The 18,585-nt window shown below is 47.2% G+C and overlaps 1 protein-coding gene across 1 annotated transcript; it reads right to left on the reverse strand.

The window, feature by feature from the left end:
* Positions 1 to 1,660: 1,660 nt before the first annotated feature.
* TADA1 (transcriptional adaptor 1) lies at positions 1,661 to 17,842 on the reverse strand. Its single transcript, XM_083507204.1, has 9 exons — positions 17,772 to 17,842; positions 13,110 to 13,588; positions 10,491 to 10,582; positions 10,062 to 10,127; positions 7,459 to 7,556; positions 4,917 to 5,126; positions 3,407 to 3,558; positions 3,141 to 3,303; positions 1,661 to 2,384 (listed from the first exon to the last, which is right to left on the reverse strand). Exons 2-9 carry the CDS (start codon positions 13,181 to 13,183, stop codon positions 2,232 to 2,234), a joined length of 1,008 nt encoding a protein of 335 aa, XP_083363330.1. The 5' UTR covers positions 13,184 to 13,588; positions 17,772 to 17,842; the 3' UTR covers positions 1,661 to 2,231.
* Positions 17,843 to 18,585: the final 743 nt, after the last annotated feature.

Below are 18,585 nucleotides of genomic sequence, written 5' to 3' on the forward strand. Positions count from 1 at the left end.
GCCGAGGGACCTGGCATTTGTCTGCAGACAGCTTTCCAGATCATGTGGCCAGCATGACTAAACGGCTTCCGGCACAACAGGACACCGTGACAGAAACCAGAGCGCACAGAAATGCCATTTATTTTTTGTAAGTTGCTTTTGAGTGCGGGAGAGTGGCAAATAAATAAACAGAATAAATCATCAGTCTTTCCCAATGCCAGTCACTCCAGCTTGCCCCACCCTCTGGCACCAGCAAGTACAGCCCTAACACCTGCAGCAGGGAAGTTTTCAGGGGCACAGCCGTGGGCATGAAGGCTGAAGATGGTCATCCTGCGCACACATGGATGTCAGGGCAACCAGAGTACTTGATGTCACAGGATGAGAGTGTGACAGGGAGCTAGTTTGGCATGATCCTGCTCTCTGATCATGCACTGTCTCAAGAAGTGAGGAATACTTCATGCCAGCTGTTGCCCCATCTATCCCCTCAGCAAACCGAGACACTGCCAAGTGGGAGCATTTAGGAGCAACTCTGTCAAGTGCTTGAGACACACTCACCATTTCAGAAGATGACCACAGAACAGACCCACCACCTACAACAGCAGAAGAGTGCTCAGTCACGAGAGAAAAAACACTTGGGTTCCCATACAGTAGTGTGTTTTTCCCAGGAGAGAGGGGTACAGCCTCCCAGCAGACCCTGAGTCTAGGATACATCGTTTTTGTGTCCTCCTTTTCACATCAGAAGAAATAAAATTTATACTAGTCTTACTGGACATAGAATCCAAAGTAGCACTGGAGATCTAGCGTAGCTCAGGTCCCGGTTCAAACTCCAGTTTAGTCATGCTATCAAACAAACAAAGCCTGGCTAGGGGGCTTGTTCAAAGAGCTTCATGCACGTTAGCGGGTAATCCTTACAACAGCCTGAAAGGCAAGTTGGTTAACATCCCCATATTGCAAATAGAGGGTTCAGTGTGTAGCTTGCCTCAGGCCACCCAGAGTATTCACTGCTAAGGTGGGATTTGTACCAGGAACATTTTCATTTGTAACTCAGTCACAGAATCATAGAATTGTAGAGTTGGAAGGGACCCTGAGCGTCATCTAGTCCAACCCTCTGCAGTGCAGGAATCTTTTGCCCAATTTGGGACTCAAACCCATGACCCTGAGATTAAGAGTCTCATGCTCTACTGACTGAGCTATCCTAGGTTAAGTCTATTAGCTACTACATGACACCAGTGCAAATGGATTTCAACAAGTCACTATTACCAAGCTTCAAATTCCCACCTGTTTAATGGGGATCAAGAGCAAAACTTTTAATTCTATGCATGTGTACTGAGAATTAAGCCACACTGAACTTAGTGGCACTTACCTCTGAGCTAACATACACACGGTTTGGACTGAAAGGCTGATGGAAGCATGTTCCATTGAAATCAGTGAGACTTGCTTGCAAATAAATCTAACAATAGTGCTGAAAGGCAACATGGCTAATTTGGGGCAGTCTAGCACATTTGGTTTTATGAACTCTCTATGCTTAAATTACTTTTCAGCAACACTGTAATGAAAAATTAATGTTCATGGGAATGCATTGGTGATTTGCCACTCTGACAGTAGCTGGGAGACTGGCTGTTGATGTTTTACTTGAACAAAACTCAAATTTGAAACAAAAAAATGAGATAAAAAGATTCTCTTTTATGAGAATTGTCATACAGCCAATTTTATTAATGTGGATCAATATTTTTCCCTTTTGTCATACATTATATAAACCCAACACAAAAGCTCTTTGCTATGTACAAAGCTCTTTGCTATAGTTGCAAAGGCAGCCCAGGGCAGCGGCTCAAACTGCAGCCCTAAAACTTGGCAACTCTAAGAACCAGCCTCTGTCAATCTCTGGCCACAACCCTTCATTCCATGAAGGGAATAATAACAGGAACAGGTTCTCCACAGCAAACAATGTCACTTTCCTTTTCCACAGTGACACAAAACTATTTTTGGAATGACTGCGGTGCACTGTGATTAAAAGAGGGTGCCCAGGCAAAGCATACGCCTTGCTGAGGCACTGCTCTTTTATCCTTTCTAGAAGCAAGCACAAAGCACTCTGGTTTCTCAAGTAATATTTCCATAGGAAAGAAGTCCACATTTCCACTTGGGAAAGCTGGCACAATAATGCAAGTCCTGTGATCCCAAAGTCAAAATGCCCAACCGGCAGGTCCAGGAGATACCAGCCCAGCCGATCGTCAGCACTGGCCACTGCTTCTGCCTCAGCATGTCAGGAGTCCTTCCTTTGCAGCCAGCCGCTGCCGATGGATCTTGTCCTGCTGCAGCTCCTCGTGGTTTGGGTGCCAGAGCTTCAAGATGATCCTTTCAATATTGAGGGCATAGACTGTGTGTGCAGGAACCACTTCTCGGTGGACCTACAGGTTACAAATGAGGAAATGTTGTTAGCAACATATTCTCAACGTAAAAGGCCTAAAATGTCCAACTGGAACCAATTGTGTGTTTCTTATTCTTAGTGCTTCATACACTACATAATCCCCAGTCCAAGGGACAAAGAGTGTTTGATGCATGTGCCAATTTTTCAAGATATACACCCTTCTTTTAGGGAAGGGCACACAGGTCCCGGGTTCAGTCCCCAGCATCTACAGTTAGGGCTGCGAGGGGCCCCTGTCAGAAATCCTGGACTTCTGCTGTCAGTCACTGTAGACAGCACTGAGTTAGACGGAATGATAGTCTGACTCAGAATAGAGCGGCTTCCTATGTTCCTAGCATACAGTTTGGGAATTACTGTACCAAGAACGGTAAGGTGAATATGACCACATGTTACACAACATGCATAGCTAAAAAGTGAGTTGTTGCCCTGTCCGATAATGTTTGCGATTCATAGAAAGATGGCTTGATAAGTGTATGTAAGATCAGAAGTACATAGAGTGGGGACTGGGCCTGTTTGCCTAAATTTTGGGAGCTTCAGTAGGAAATTAAATTTAGTTCGCTGGAAAATCTAAAACAGTTGCTGGGTTAACAGCTAGATACAACCTGGAAGTTTCTGTAGTGCATATGCACTTATACAGAAAAGGGCATTTCCTTCCTACAGTCCCAAGGTTACTTCTGTTGGGGTTTTGCCAGAAATCACTCTCTCCAAGCCAAGCCAACTAGCAGAATAAGGAAGTTACCTGCAGAGCTTCGAAGAGGTCATACATGTTGACTGGTGGCAGAGTGGCTGGAGAGGTGTCCCCAGAACATGCTAGGAGTAGGGCTGCTTGCTGCTCAGCATCATCAGGAGGTGGGTGGGAAGCAAGGTTTTGACCAGGAGGGGGAGCTAAGCACGTGGGAGGGCTAGAAAAAGAGAAATAGGGAGGGGAAAAGGAATGAATGAAAAACACTAGTTTCGTATTCTAAAGTTCTGTCCTGCACCACATTAAAATAGGTACTTTCTTACCACTCAGTTAAGTTGTTGTAAGCAATAACACTATTCTTCAGATAAGGCTGTGGGTTCACATTGCTTCCAAAGGCATACTTGAAGTGACCATCTCTGAGATGGTAGGCCTTTCTCCTTGATATTATAGAGGCAAGGATATCCTTAAGATGCTTCTGCAGAGATAGAACTCATATTTACTGCTCATGATGAGTACCAAGAACAACTTCCAGTTCCCGTCCTGTGATTATTACATTGTAAATACTGCACGACACCCAGGCCTGAAACCAGAACACCCACTGGTCAGGCTGCAGAGCTTTATGCCCTGCACTGTCAAGTCTGCCAAAGAAATTGGAGACTAAATTGTTACCCAGAAGCAACCCAGGGAATCAGTGCATCTCATTAGCATAGCCACACATCAGCCTGATCCAAATCTACACAACTTATCTCCTAAGAAGATGACCCTGGCAGACTTAGTGTCAGGACCCCCACTCTAAGCAGCAACAGGGACTCTGACTCATAACTGAAACGAGGAGGGATGGCCAGAGTTATTGGACTGGCGGCACTGGAACTAGAGTTGCTGGAAATTTACATAAGCCCTTTAGATTAAGGGCTCTTAGGAACTTTTGCTAATTCGTGTTTGCCATGTTCCACTATAAAGGCAGGGGGGGTCAGAAGAAATAGTGGCCCCAAGGTTAACATCAAAAGCAGATAATAGACATGGGGAGATGTATCCCCATCTTTACTTCCCCAACTTCACTCCCTCACAATCTGTTACCCACACTCCTTTATCCTCCAGCCCAGCTCGCTTCCAGAGGTGCCTGAAGCAAAGAGAATGGGAACCTCAGGTGGAGAAGGGTACAATTACCCTCACCCACAGTCTGGTGCAGGATGCAAGCCCCTTCATTCTGTTTTATATTTGAATGGGGTAGGCATGTGAGAAACAAGCATAAGGTCCTGAATTCTGCAGACACTTTTTGCAAATCACAGGCCTAATGCTCACATAGGTGCTGCCTCTTCTCTGTATTCATACTGAATCATCACAGAAAAGCAGAAGGCAAGTCAGTCCCTGTACTTGTGAGTGTGGTAGAGCCTGGTTGATCTTTGGATCATGGCCAATGCACATATGTACAACTAAGAGCTTAGAGAGAGAGAGAGAGAGAACGCAAAAAGGTTGAGATGCTTAGAAATCCAAGGCAGGGAGTCAGATTTTCATCAGAACCAGATATGGCTTTGTTTTCTTTCATTCAGCACTTAAGCCAGTATTAAATGCTTTATAAAGTCCAAGTTGGTATGCCAGCAGAGTTACAGAAAAAGCTCAGCCTGCCTTACTCATACTCTGAGAAATAACACCAAAAGTGCTATCACATATGCTTGCAAAGGCTGGTTTTGTTTTGTTTTTTGTGTTTTGTGGGTATCTGTTTTGCTTATTTCTATAGTGATAGCTGGTTTTAATTCCATACCATACACAAAATAAGATGTTTTCTGCCTGCAGCAAAACCAGGACCACATTTGTCCTTCTGTGTTATCTCACCTCCACAGCATAGACAACAACTGTCACTGCCTCTTCAGTGACATTATCCAGTCCGTGCTCATAAGCAGTGACAATCATCCTTCCCTCCAGCTGGCCCCAAGTGGGAAGCATCATTGTATGTGAGCAGAGCTTCAGATCATCATCTTCTTGGGGGTCCTTGGCCACAAACTGCTGAGCTCCAGATAATGGATTCTGAGGCTGGAATCGGTGCTGTTAAGTATAACAATACATTTCAGTTCTCTAAGCTAAAACACTGAGCAAGATTAAATAATGCTCCATTTGGACACATAACCTGCCACTTTCTTAAGACTTCAGAGAGATAAGAGAAATTAAACACATTATTTCATCATAGCAGCCCCCTAAACTGCAAACCTATACATGAAGAAAGCCCTACAGAGTTCAACAGTAGACACTCTGGGATAAGTGCATATAGGATTGAACTCTTAAGGATATAGATCACATCTGCAACTCCACAGAAATACACAAAAACAGTGTGGTATCCAACTTCTTACTGGGCATTTCACAATTATTCCTACCCAATTTATTTATGTATGCATTCTTATCATGTTTTTGCAGTTTTATCACTAGCATGTATGTTTATACAGTCATACCTCATGTTACGTCTGCTTCATGTTACGTTCTTTCAGGTTATGTCCCACGGCGACCCGGAAGTACTGGAAAGGGTTACTTCTGGGTTTTGCCGCTCGCAGGTGAGCAAAATGACGTCATGTGCATGCGCAGAAGTGACCAATCGCAACCCGCGCATGCGCAGACGGGCCGCTGCGGGCTGCACTCTTTTCATGTTGCGAACGGGCCTCCGGAACAGATCCCATTCACAACCAGAGGTACCACTGTACATGAGTTCAGCTATTCAGTCTATTGTGTAACTAATTCTCAAAACAATCTTCTTCTGTCTAAGCCTCTTTTATATATTTGCACATTAAATAAACTTCTTAGTTGCAAGCTGTGAAAGACAGGAGGCCTCTTGAGCATTTTTTCCCATTTATTTGAGTATAAGATAGAACTCTACCAATTTTAACCATATGGATGGTTATGTGATGTTATTAATGTAAGCAATTTGTAGGCTACTTTTTGTTTTTTAAAAAGGAATTAATAAAACAAAAAATATTGTAATGTTTCTACTTTTGAATTGAACATCATTCCCTTCACATAGCCGCCATAGTTGAGAGCACATTCTTTGCACCAAAAGCAGGGAATATTGTTTCTCATTAATCTCACTTGCACTTTTGAGAGTCCCTATCTTCATGCTTGTGGAGAAGAGATTGATAATATTAAAACTGTATCAGAAGACACCTCAAAAACCAGAAGGGGCAAAGCATGACGTGGCATGTCCTTAATACCCATACATCTTTAGAACTGCTGCTAATAATGACATCTACTGGCTCCCTAAGCTATTCTGCTCTTCTCCTTCCCTTTTCCTCCTCCATCCAAGCTCATGCAGAAGCCTTTGAAATTACGTTATGCAAATCTGCCTGTCCTTTAAGGTTGGCTGTTGCATTTCTCTTGTGTGTGCCGCTGATGGCCTTCTGAGGGCTTCTGCTGCAGTGGCACCTCATATGTAAAACTCCCTGCCCCAAGAGGTTAGCTTCCCCTTTATTTGTGTTCTGCCAGCAACTGAAAACTTTCCTTTTAAAACCAGCTTTTATTTATTTTATTTCATACAATTTATACATCACTTGATTGTAAAATAATCTCAATATGGTTTACAAAAAAGATAAATCAATAAGAAAAGTTAACAACAATTATTTAAGACTTTCCCAAACTTTTAAAATAGCAATATACTAAAAACAGATTAAAACTCATATCAATTTTCTAAGCATCTGGATAGGATTATCTAAAGAAAATGTTTTAGCAAGTACCCAAAAGAGTACAGTGAAAGCACCTGCCTGATACCAATAGGCAGGGAGTTCCAGAGAGCAGGTGCTGCCACACTAAAAGACTGAGTTCTTACAAATGCAGAATGGTTATTAAGTGGCACCTATACCGGGGCCTGTTCCACTTTTGATTTTATTGCTACTCAACTGTATCAGTTGCTGGTGCTGCTCTTTTGGTGTTTGCTTTCAGCTGCTGTTTCTGGCTTCATAATTTGTATTCTAATAGTTGGGTAATGGTTGCTTTTGTGTTTGCATTTCATTTGTATGCCACTTTGAGCAACTCCTTTGTGAATGGCAAAAAGTGGGGTATTCATATTTTTTAAAAAAAATTCTAAGAAGTCTGCCGAGTTACTGTTGGCCAAAATTCCAGTCCCAGGTCGAGTTCTTCCCTTTGCTCTCCCAACATCATTATCAGAAACATTTCCACACTGCTAAACCACCTCAGTGGCTGCCACTGGTGGAGGTGTGGAAATGCACAGCGCAGTGATGCGCCTGGTGAACTGTACTAAAGGTTTTGGAGAGTGTGTCGGGAACTTGAGCTGGGGCTGCTATTTATGATAGCAGCTCTGCATTTTTTATCGTGTTGGTTTCCAACATCTAGGCTTAGTTTTCCTCTTTCTAATGCATGTAATAATGGACAAACTTACATCAAACTTCTGCCGAACGGAGGAAAACTTTTTCTTCCCCTTGGGCTTCCCTGGTTTTGTTGCAGAACCTCCTGTCCATGGCAGAGAGCCAGCACCCTCTGGAAATGGAAAAGAAGAAAACAGTAAGTCTTAGATTTGGCAAGGATCTAAGCCTCCATTGCACCCTGTCTAATTTAAATATCCTGGTCATCACCGTCTATCACACGTGCCAGAGGTTGCTTATGCTCTACTCCAGCAACCTCAACTTCCCAAACAACAGTTTCCACTTTTCTGGGCTGAGCTATTTTCTGCTACTCACACCCAGCATCACACTCATGTCTCTGAACCACAGTCAATATATTTTATAGTGTACTCTCTGGAGCAAAAGGACTCCTTTTTATTATGTGTTTATACATTACTTACATCAGTGGGGCACTTAACTGGTTGTGATGCTGAAGAATGGCATACTTTAAAACAACACTTTGCAGCATAAAGTTTGAAGTCCATCACAAAGTTTGGCAAAATGAGGAACACAGCTGGGTTACCCTGATGAGAGTACAACTGCTAGAAAGCTGGAATGAGGAGAACCAGGGGAAGCACAAGACCACCAGGGCTCCCTACAGCACCATATTGTGGCAAAAACTCCATGGACATGGAAGAGCAATGATTACACAGAGATAGAACATGAATCTCAGTTGATAAATAAGAGTGTGCTGCTTCAGGGCATAACAAAAGCATTTTTGAAGAGAGATAAAAATAGACCCCCTTGACTTAGGATAATCTGTCGTGAGTCAAAGAAGAGCAAATTGTCATCTTCTCTTGCAAGCTCCAAACTGTATTTTAATCACTTTCGCAATAGGTCTTCTACCTTACTCCCTGAAGGACTTCTGGAGAATGTTCTGTGTGTGGCAGCTCACAAATCTACCCAATTAGACAGAATCAAGGCAAGTCTTATTTCCCAACACATTCGGGATCAGACTTGTACTTCTGAAACAGAATTCTGAAAAACATTTAACACTGCAGTCTCAAGCACACTTACTTTCATTTCAAGTAAATGTGCTTATGAGTGTGTTGCTTCCACTATCCTGACTTTACTGTGTAAGATATGCTCAATATAAGGCTTATTTAATCTTAAGACAAGCAAAATATGGGCATTTCAACCTGTTCCTACAAACTAGGTATGCTGCTCAGACCTATTAGTCCCACTGTACAGGGTTATGATGAAGCTGGCAGACTGCTCACAATTAGCTCAAAGAGAAATCAACCCAGATGGTTTGCACTTGTCATGTGTGGGGCTGATGAGAGGATGAAAGTCTCCAGTTTCTTCTGCGGGCTTTTAAGCCTGAGTCATGGAAAGGGAGGAGGAGGAGGATAAAGAGATTTGGTGAGCAATCTACCTGCATCCCCAGGTGAGGAGGCCTGAGAGAAAGGCAGGAAAAAGTACAGGTACCCAAAGATCTGAGGGTATGATAACAGTGCAATGATCACAGTTGCAATCGTGGGTAGAGGGGGAACTGTTGGCCTTCCAACCAGTCAATCAAGTTTGATATCACCTTTGCCTATTTGCAGATATTTACGGTGAGGCAGCCTAAGGAAGCATTCTAGGAATAGCTACAACTGTCCTATTTAAAAGAGAAGACTCCCTGGAAAAGACCCTGATGTTGGGAAAGATGGAGGGCACAAGGAGAAGGGGACGACAGAGGTTGAGATGGTTGGACAGTGTTCTCAAAGCTACAAACATGAGTCTGACCAAACTGCGGGAGGCAGTGGAGGACAGAGGTGCCTGGCGTACTCTGGCCCATGGGGTCACGAAGAGTCGGACACGATTAAACGACTAAACAACAACAATGTCCTATTTAAAAAAACCACAGAGAGAAAATGAATGCTGCTTCTGTGTGCTTCATTCCAATTCCCGTGCCAAGGCTTAATATGAAAAGTTCAGGGTCCCTCCTCTATTCTTATGTGCCCCACTTTCCTGGGTCTATTCATTCTGCAGTACACATCTGCAACTGAAGTTACTTATCAATAGCATCCTTAAGATCCCTGCCAATAATGAAAGATATATATATTTCCAGGTTTCAAAGAAAGCTATTTTGGGAAGGAAGCAGCTCTATTTGTTTCTGAGAAGTACCGTATTGGCTCGAATACAAGCAGCACCTGAATATAAACCGCACCTTTAAAATTGGAGGGAGGGAAAGAAAAAAAGAAAATATACCCAAATATAAGCCGCTCCATTCCTTGCTGCTCCTGGCTGCATGGGGGGGGGGGGGAGCTGCGCTGCGTTGCTGGCGGCCTTTCCCCTTCCTCGCTCTCTCCCTTCCCGACCTTGGGGGAGAGGATGGGGGACTGCACGTGGGGCGGGCACCACTTTGCTGTGCTCCTGGCGCTGTTTGCCCTGCGTTCCTGGCTGCATACCACAAGGTTGCGAATATAAGCCACACTTTAACTTTTCACAGTAAGAATTTTGGAAACAAGTGAGGCTTATATTCAGGCCAATATGGTAAAACAGACTCAGCATGCATCTAACCATACTAAAATGAATATTAGAATTGCTGCTGAAGTAAACACACTACAGCTCTTTCTCCTAAAGTCCAGGTGCATGAGCATTTTTACAGTCGACTTACCAGGTGCAGAAACCAAGATCTGGCATCGTGTGAGAATAGCCAACAGGAAGTCATTGTGAGAATGGACTGCCAAAAGAAAAGAAGTCCACATAAAGATGTCAGCAAGCCATCTTACAAGAAAACATTGCACTTGCTTCAGCATCATATAGTGGCACTGAAGATGCCCCTTGAGTCTACACAGCAAGTACAGAACTAGATACAGAACTAGAGGTGCTTGAGCAATGCCTGATGCAATCTCAGAAACCAAAGGGGTGGCTAAACATTGTCTTCATTGATCATGGTGCCATTTCAGTGCCCTATAGTTCAACCCACCCCATGGCCTGCTCACAGCCGAATCATGTCATTACTGTACAGTATTGCAGCTAACCCCCAAGTTCAGCATGAGATTCATGGAAGCCACATAGAGCAACTTACATATAGTTTTCTTACCATTGTCTTGTGTGAGGAGCCTCCGCGCTTCTAGGTCAAACTCTTCTTTGCTGATCTTTTGCTTAAACCACAGCTTCAAATTAGCCCAGTATCTGTGAAATATATAAATAATGTACCCTCAATCCTAGCCTTCGCTTCTCAACAATCTACTCTTTCCCCCTTCAACCCTTTAGCAGAGACTATCATGCAGTTTCATACATGAGAGCAGTGGTGGCCAAACTTGGCCCTCCAGCTGTTTGGGACTACAATTCCCTTCATCCCTGACCACTGGTCTTGTTAGCTAGGGATGATGGGAGTTGTAGTCCAAAAACAGCTGGAGGGCCAAGTTTGGCCACCACTGCATTGGAGGAACCTCAGGGGTTATCTAGTCCAAAGACGAGCAGAACTTCAATCAGAGTTAATAAATTTAAGGAACAATTTGACCATCAGGACTCTCTGTTGAATATCAGAGCCTGGAAACAGAACATATCACTATGGAAAATTATGTAACTGCAATACTCAATCTGAAAATAATAAAGTTGAATTTTACACCTCAAGTTCCTGGCTCCAGCATAATCCTACGTGTACTAATTACACAATTCAAAGAAAGCAGCTGGAAATTGCCATGGAAGTGATTCAGTTTATGCTGGCTTTTTTCAATGCTTCCCCTGGGGTAATTAAAAATTGTGTTCTTTGCAATTAAACTAGGGCTTTCTTTCTTTTTTAAGAAAAAGAGGTACTGGAAATTGTTGGCCATTTTTTAGGGGGAGGACGTCTCTTCTTCGCCTGCTTGCCCCACCGCCATGGGAGAAAAATAAAACAGGTAGGTGGTCTTTCAACAACTGGTCTACATTACAAGCCATAGCTGACTTTGTCACAACTGCCTCTCCCCCACCCCACCGTCATGTACTGCCCCCCTAATAAATAATAATTCTGGGCATTTCAATTCAGTGAAGGGCTGGTAGATCTCTGCCCTAGTAATTCTTGTCTGTTTTGTTTTAAATATATATTAAGCTGCAACAAGAAAATCTGTCTACAGACGAATGCCAGCAGGAAGATCAAGGCAATTAACCAACAACCAGTTTAAATTGGCATTAAACAATATTAGCTGAGACACAAAATATTACATAAAGAAGCTTACAAATGTTACATTGGGCATCACAGAATTACCTATTACTGAAAGTAGAAACTAGCTTCACCTTTCCCACCTACCCCTTTCCCCTATATACCATGTGTTCTTTGAAATATTGAGGCAACTCAAACAAGCTTATCCCAGGGCTTCAGGGCCGGTCCAATAAAATTATTTATAATTTTATTTTCAGCTCCTCTGTAGATGCAGCCTTTTCTGCCACTGTGGCAGTGGGCAATGCATTCCTTGGAGGCCACATCTGCTACCCTTGCGGATCCTGCCACCCAAGGTGGTCACCTCACCTTGCCTCATGGGTGGGCCGGCCCTGCAAGGTTTATATTCTCTCCAGAACAGGGCACTGTGCTCTTATTTAGATATTCCTATTCTATTAGACAAGCCTACCCAGATGTTTAAGGATGCGGGTGGCGCTGTGGGTTAAACCAATGAGTCTACGGCTTGCCGATCTGAAGGTCGGCGGTTCGAATCCCCGCGACGGGGTGAGCTCCTGTTGCTCGGTCCCTGCTCCTGCCAACCTAGCCGTTCGAAAGCACGTCAAAGTGCAAGTAGATAAATAGGTACCACTCCGGCAGGAAGGTAAATGGCGTTTCCGTGCGCTGCTCTGGTTCGCCAGAAGCGGCTTAGTCATTCTGGCCACATGACCTGGAAGCTGTACGCCGGCTCCCTCGGCCAATAAAGCGAGATGAGCGCCACAACCCCAGAGTCGGCCACGACTGGACCTAATGGTCAGGGGTCCCTTTACCTTTACCCAGATGTTTAGAAAGTTTGTGTGAGTTTCACAGTCTATTCCATTTTGGTTCTCTGCCTCTCTCTCTCTCTCTCTCTCTCTGGGCGTGTTTTTAATTAGGGTTGTAAAAAAAAGTAAGTGCTGATTTTTATTGTTTTCATCTTTTTTGGTTAAACCACCTTGAGAGGTCCCTCCACGTGCACCTGCTCGCCCACTTCAGCTGGTGGAATCGGCACGACTGCAGGTGCCCATAAGACCCATTCCGCCTGTGTGGGACCCTGATTGGGGAGTGTGGCCTTTGGAACTCCCTGCCTCTGGAAACCGAGCGGGCTGCGCTCTTCTGCACCTGCTCAACACACACCTGTCTGGGCCAGGTTAGACCCAAACGTTCGGAAATGCTGAAGGGAATTTTGATCCATTCTGCTGGTATTTTCACTTTTGCCGCTCTTTCCGCTCGACGCCACTTTGATGCCCGCAGCAGCCAAGGGCGTTTCTGGAGCGAGATATCGGCGAGCGGAGATTCGGGATCTCCGGAACAAAGAAATGAGAATGCGGCGGGGGGGGGGGCGCGGAAGGACTCGGGCAGTAGCCGCCCGTCCACCCAGCCCCCCCCCCATTTGTGAGCCGCCCCGGCAACGCCCGCCCCGCGGGTGCGAGGCCCAAATCGAGGCCGGCGCTCGGGCACGGCCTACTAGGCCCCTCGCGCAGGGCGCGGCGGCTAAGCGGCCGAGAGACAGAAGGTGAAAGGGCCCCGCTCCTCACTCACTGCTTGACGTTCTCGCCCAAAGCCTCGCTCAGGTTCTTCTTGGCCGCCTCCAGCTCGCTCACGTAGGTCGCCATGGCTCCGGGCGCCGCCCGCCCGCCCGCCCGCTCCGCTTTGGCCGGCCGGCCCCGGCGCGCCAACCTCAGAGACGATCCTGGACGGATTCGTTTTGCTTTTTGGTTTCGCGGCTCCCGGCCGTAATTCCTCCGCTCCTCTCGCGCGCCCAGAGTGACTTACTGCCTCTGAGAATCGTAGAGTTGGGAGGGAGCCGAGGGTCATCTAGTCCAACCCCCTGCAACATGCAGGAATCTCAACTCAAGCCTCCAGATCTGCTTAAGGAACCTCCAAATGAGGAGAGTTTCCCACCTGGAGTCATAAAGTGGAGGGAAGTTGGGTGCTGAGGGAAACCTAAACTAGGGTTCGGGGCTGCTGTTCTTGGATGTGGCCATCTCAATTAACCGGAATATGTTGTTAAGTCACAGCTGCTAATAGGTAGAAGGGCAAAATTCAGGTCATATTGCAGAGACAGCCAAGTGGCCACAAAGTAACTGGCAGACAGCTTTTAATCAAAATGTGGCAGAAAACATTCCCACTCCAAAGAAACATCTTTATGATTTTTAAGAGATAAGAAAGACTAAACACTTCAGTGTCACATTGCTCTCTGTGATGTGCCAAGCCCCAAGCGGCCCAACGCATGTGCGCCGTATGCAAAAAGCTCTTACCTTGAGGTGGTGCCAACAATTCCCCACAGCCTGAGCACCTCTGCTTGGGCAAAACACATTTCCAGCCCCTCAAGCAGATGAGAGCTGACCCTAAAAATATCAAAGCTGGCCAGCTCTGCATTTCAGCCGAGGGACTTCATATTTTGAGGTAATTTTAATCTGTTTTAGTGTTTTAACTTAAATATGTTTTAAAGTATGGTTGTGATTTTTTCCCCTTGCTTTATCATTTCATAAACCATTTTGAGGGGGGTATTTTACCACTAAGTGGTGTAAAGTTTTATGAATATATGCCACCCTTCATCCATGCAACACAGAACTGAACTTACAGATCAGATAATAATAATAATAAATAATAATGATGATGATGATGAATAGTAATAATTTATTATTCATACCCTGCCCATCTGGCTGGGTTTCTCTAGCCACTCTGGGCAGCTCCCAATCAAATATTAAAAACACAATACAGGATTAAGCATTAAAAGCTTCCCTAAACAGGGCTGCCTTCTTTTAAAAGTAGGATAGCTGCTTATTTCCTTGACATCTGATGGGAGGGCGTTCCACAGGGCGGAGGCTACCACCGAGAAGGCCCTCTGCCTGGTCCCCTGTAACTTCACTTCTCGCAGCAAGGGAACCACCAGAAAGCCCTTGGAGCTGGACCTCAGTGTCTGGGCAGAACAATGGGGCGTATTAATTCAGCGTATTATTATTGTTGTTGTTGTTATTATCCAGGGGCGCCGACTTATAAAAAATATTGGGGGGGCCCATACCGGGGTCCTGCCCCGGGAAGTTTTCTAAGTTCCAATGTCAGCGGCGCCCGGCAGAGCAGCCCTCTCGGCCACGGCAGCCTGGCTCTCCCAGCCCCCGGGGGCCGCCCTCCTCCCTCGTGCACCCGCAGCGTTCCCGCCCGGGGAGGCGGCGCCCCCAAGTACTCAGGTTCGGTTGTACCTGAGAAGCCGAGCACCTTGGCTCCCAAACAAATCGGCTTCTGAACAATCGAAACCCGGAAGTGAGTGTTCTGGTTTTCAAATGATTTTTGGAGGGCGAACATCCGGTGCGGCTTCCGATTGGCTGCAGGGGGCTCCTCTGGCAGAAGCCGCACTCTGGTTTTCAAATGGTTCCAGGAGTCCAATGGACTCCCGGAACGCATTCTGTTCGAGAACCAAGGTACAGTGGACGCTCGGGTTGCGAACGTGATCCATGTGGGAGGCACGTTCGCAACCCGCAGTGTTCGCAACTCACATTGCTGCGTCTGCGCACACACAGGTTGTGATTTAGCGCTTCTGCTCATGCACAAGTGCCGAAACCTGGAAGTAACCCATTCCGGTACTTCTGGGTTTCAGTGCATCCATAACCTGAAAATGCTTAAGCTGAAGCATCTGTAACCCGAGGTATGACTGTATGTACCAGTCCTAAGGAACTGGCCAAGTAAGGCAATCAGCATCTGCAGGTCCCTTGACAGACAGGAGAGAAGCCACACTCTTGGATTTCTGTTGGTAGATGCCTCTTCCTGAGATGCTTGTATTATGCTAATCATAGAATCATAGAGACAGAAGGGACCCCAAGGTCATCTAGTCCAGCCCCCTGCAATGCAGGAATCTTAGCTCAAGCATCCCTGACAGATGGCCACCTAGCCTCTCCCAGGGAGCAGAGACCGTCTGAACAGCTCTTATTGTCAGAAAGCTCTTCCTGATGTTGAGCCGGAAAAGTCTTTCAAAGCTGCTGCACACCTTTGTTTGGGGTCCTCCCCTCCTTGCAAATGTCAGTGGGAAGGAGGGCTCTGTTTCAACAGAAAAATAAAGATTCCCCCTTTCTTCCAGCTTCCACTCATTTGTCTCCGACTGATAATGGACTTGGGAGGCTTTGAGCCCCTTGGGGAGCTGAGCTGTAAAGGACAACCTCCAATGTTCATGCATCAGAAGGAGCCCAGGAGCCCCATCCGGGCTTACCCTGTGCAGGCTGGTTCCCCCCCCCCCACAAACACACACACTGGGTTGCAATTTTGTGGGGCAGCTTTGGCTGGGAGAGGCAGCCCCCGTTAAGTCTCTGCCAGCCCAATAGCACAGCCCCCCCCCGCCAAGTCCATGGCAGGAGACAGGCAGCAGCACCCAGACCCCAGAGGCTGCCCTTGGGACTGGCGTTCCCACACTGCCGCCTCCGCAACAAAGGCCAGCGGCCAAGTTCCCCCCCCCCCCCAGCCGCTTCCTTGGTCCCACAGGAAAGCCAGGCAGGGGCTGCACATCCTGCCCTCCGCCTCTTCCTGCTGCCCCCAACAGACAACCAGGCCTGCAAGCTTCCTCTTCTGACATCGCCCAGGCCCCCACACAACCCCCCACCAGCAAAACACCCAGGAGTTTGAAGGGACCCGAGGGCCACGCAGCCAAGGGGTCTAACTCTGCAGGGAAAAGCTTCCTGTCTTTCCTCTGCCCCCTCCCCACCGGAAAGGGATGGTGGCTGCAGGCTCTTCCCCCCCCCTTAACATCTGCAAAATGATTAAGGCTGATACATTGTGTTACAGGATTTTATCTAGGTAACTTCCCTGAGCTGTCAAGTTGAAAGGGTACATTCAGGCATAATATTTGCAACATTTAACAACTTTAAAGATGTCCCCCCCCCCCTGTAATTTCCATAACAGTTGGAAGGACAAAAATATAACCTCCTATGACAACTCCTGCAACCCATGAGCTTTCAGACAAAGATCATGCATGGACAAATGTAAAGATCTTTGGAAAGTATTGATCGAAACCACAGTAACAAACAAATCAATGTATCTTCAAGGGAAAGAATAAGTAGATCCATTTGCATATATAGCTCTGTAGGCTTAATGAGATTCCCACAAAACATTAGGAAGGCCTTTCTGGTGGTGAGAGCAGTCAGACAGGGGAAGGGGCTTTTAGGGAGAGGTCGGGGGGGGGGGCATCTGCCAGGGATGCTTTAGCTGTGAGTCCTGAATTGCTGGGGGTTGGACTGGATGACCTTTGGGTCCCTTCCACCTCTATGATTCCATGACCTTTAAGGGAAGTCACCTCCATCTTCGTCTCAGAGCAGATGCCCACAAGCCCTGGGCGGGAAGAGCCCGAGAGAGAGAGAGAGCCCGAGAGAGAGAGAGAGAGAGAGAGAGAGAGAGAGAGCCCGAGAGAGAGAGAGAGAGAGAGAGAGCCCGAGAGAGAGAGAGAGAGAGACACCGAGAGAGAGAGAGAGCCCGAGAGAGAGAGAGCGAGAAAGAGAGAGAGAGAGAGCCCGAGAGAGAGAGAGCGCGAGAAAGAGAGAGAGCCCGAGAGAGAGAGAGAGAGCCCGAGAGAGAGAGAGAGAGAGAGCGACCGAGAGAGAGACACCGAGAGAGAGAGAGAGCCCGAGAGAGAGAGAGCGCAGCCAAGCCCCCTTCACCGCCTGCCCCCCCCCGCCAGCCCCCTCTCCCCTCCTCCCTAGGCGGCAGCTCCGCCATGACCACAAACGGCGGCGGCAGCAGCAGCAGCCGCGCGCGGCCCGGGCTCCCCTCGCCGGCCGCGGGAGCCAAGGCGCGCGATAATTTGCTTAAATTATGTCAGCGGCGCCCGGCAGAGCAGCCCTCTCGGCCACGGCAGCCCGGCTCTCCCAGCCCCCGGGGGCCGCCCTCCTCCCTCGCGCAACCGCAGCGTTCCCGCCCGGGGAGGCGGCGCCCCCAGGAGAGGCGGCAGCAGCAGCCGCGCGCGGCCCGGGCTCCCCTCGCCGGCCGCAGGAGCCAAGGCGCGCGACGAGGGAGCCAAGGCGCGCGATAATTTTTTAAATTATTGGGGGGGCGGAGCCCCCCCAATAAAATTTTTGAGGGGGCTCGGGCCCCCTCAGGCCCCATGGGGTCGGCGCCTATGTTATTATCTGATCCATATCATCAGCGTCTCTCCCAAAGAGTCCTGGGAACTATTGTTTGTTCACAGCATTAACCTCACAGAGCTCAAACTTCCAGCACCTTTTGTTGTTGTTTAATCGTGTCCGACTCTTCATGGCCCCCTGGACCAGAGCACGCCAGGCAGTCCCGTCTTCCACTGCCTCCCGCAGCCTGGTCAGACTCATGTTTGTAGCTTTGAGAACACTGTCCAACCATCTCATTCTCTGTCGTCCCCTTCTCCTTGTGCCCTCCATCTTTCCCAACATCAGGGTCTTTTCCAGGGACTCTTCTCTTCTCATGAGGTGGCCAAAGGATTGGAGCCTCAGCTTCACGATCTGTCCTTCCAGTGAGCACTCAGGGCTGATTTCCTTCAGAATGGAGAGGTTTGATCTTCTTGCAGTCCATGGGACTCTCAAGAGTCTCCTCCAGCACCATAATTCAAAAGCATCAATTCTTCGGCGATCAGCCTTCTTTATGGTCCAGCTCTCACTTCCATACATCACTACTGGGAAAATGATAGCTTTAACTATATGGACCTTTGTTGGCAAGGTGATGTCTCTGCTTTTTAAGATGCTGTCCAGGTTTGTCATTGCTTTTCTCCCAAGAAGCAGGCTGTGCCGTTTGCCGGTTCATTTAGAAGATGTTTGAACAGGAGGGAGAGATAGGGTTAAAAATATAGACCAATAGGAAAGCTGGAGGCGGAGCCTACATGTGTATATAAGGGCTTGGCCTGAGGTTTGTTAGAGTTGTTGGTGGGCAGTTGGTGGGTTTTAGTGGGTTGGCTGGTTGGGAAAGGCAGGTGGAGAAGCAGTTGGTAGGCAGTTGGAGAGACAGTTAGGGCAGTGGGTTCTTGAGTGAGGGGAGGTAGAAGAGATAGAGTGGGACAAGTTCTGAG

The sequence above is a fragment of the Podarcis liolepis genome, assembly GCF_965112155.1.
Source record: "Podarcis liolepis genome assembly, chromosome: 6".
Classification (NCBI taxonomy): Eukaryota; Metazoa; Chordata; class Lepidosauria; order Squamata; family Lacertidae; genus Podarcis; species Podarcis liolepis.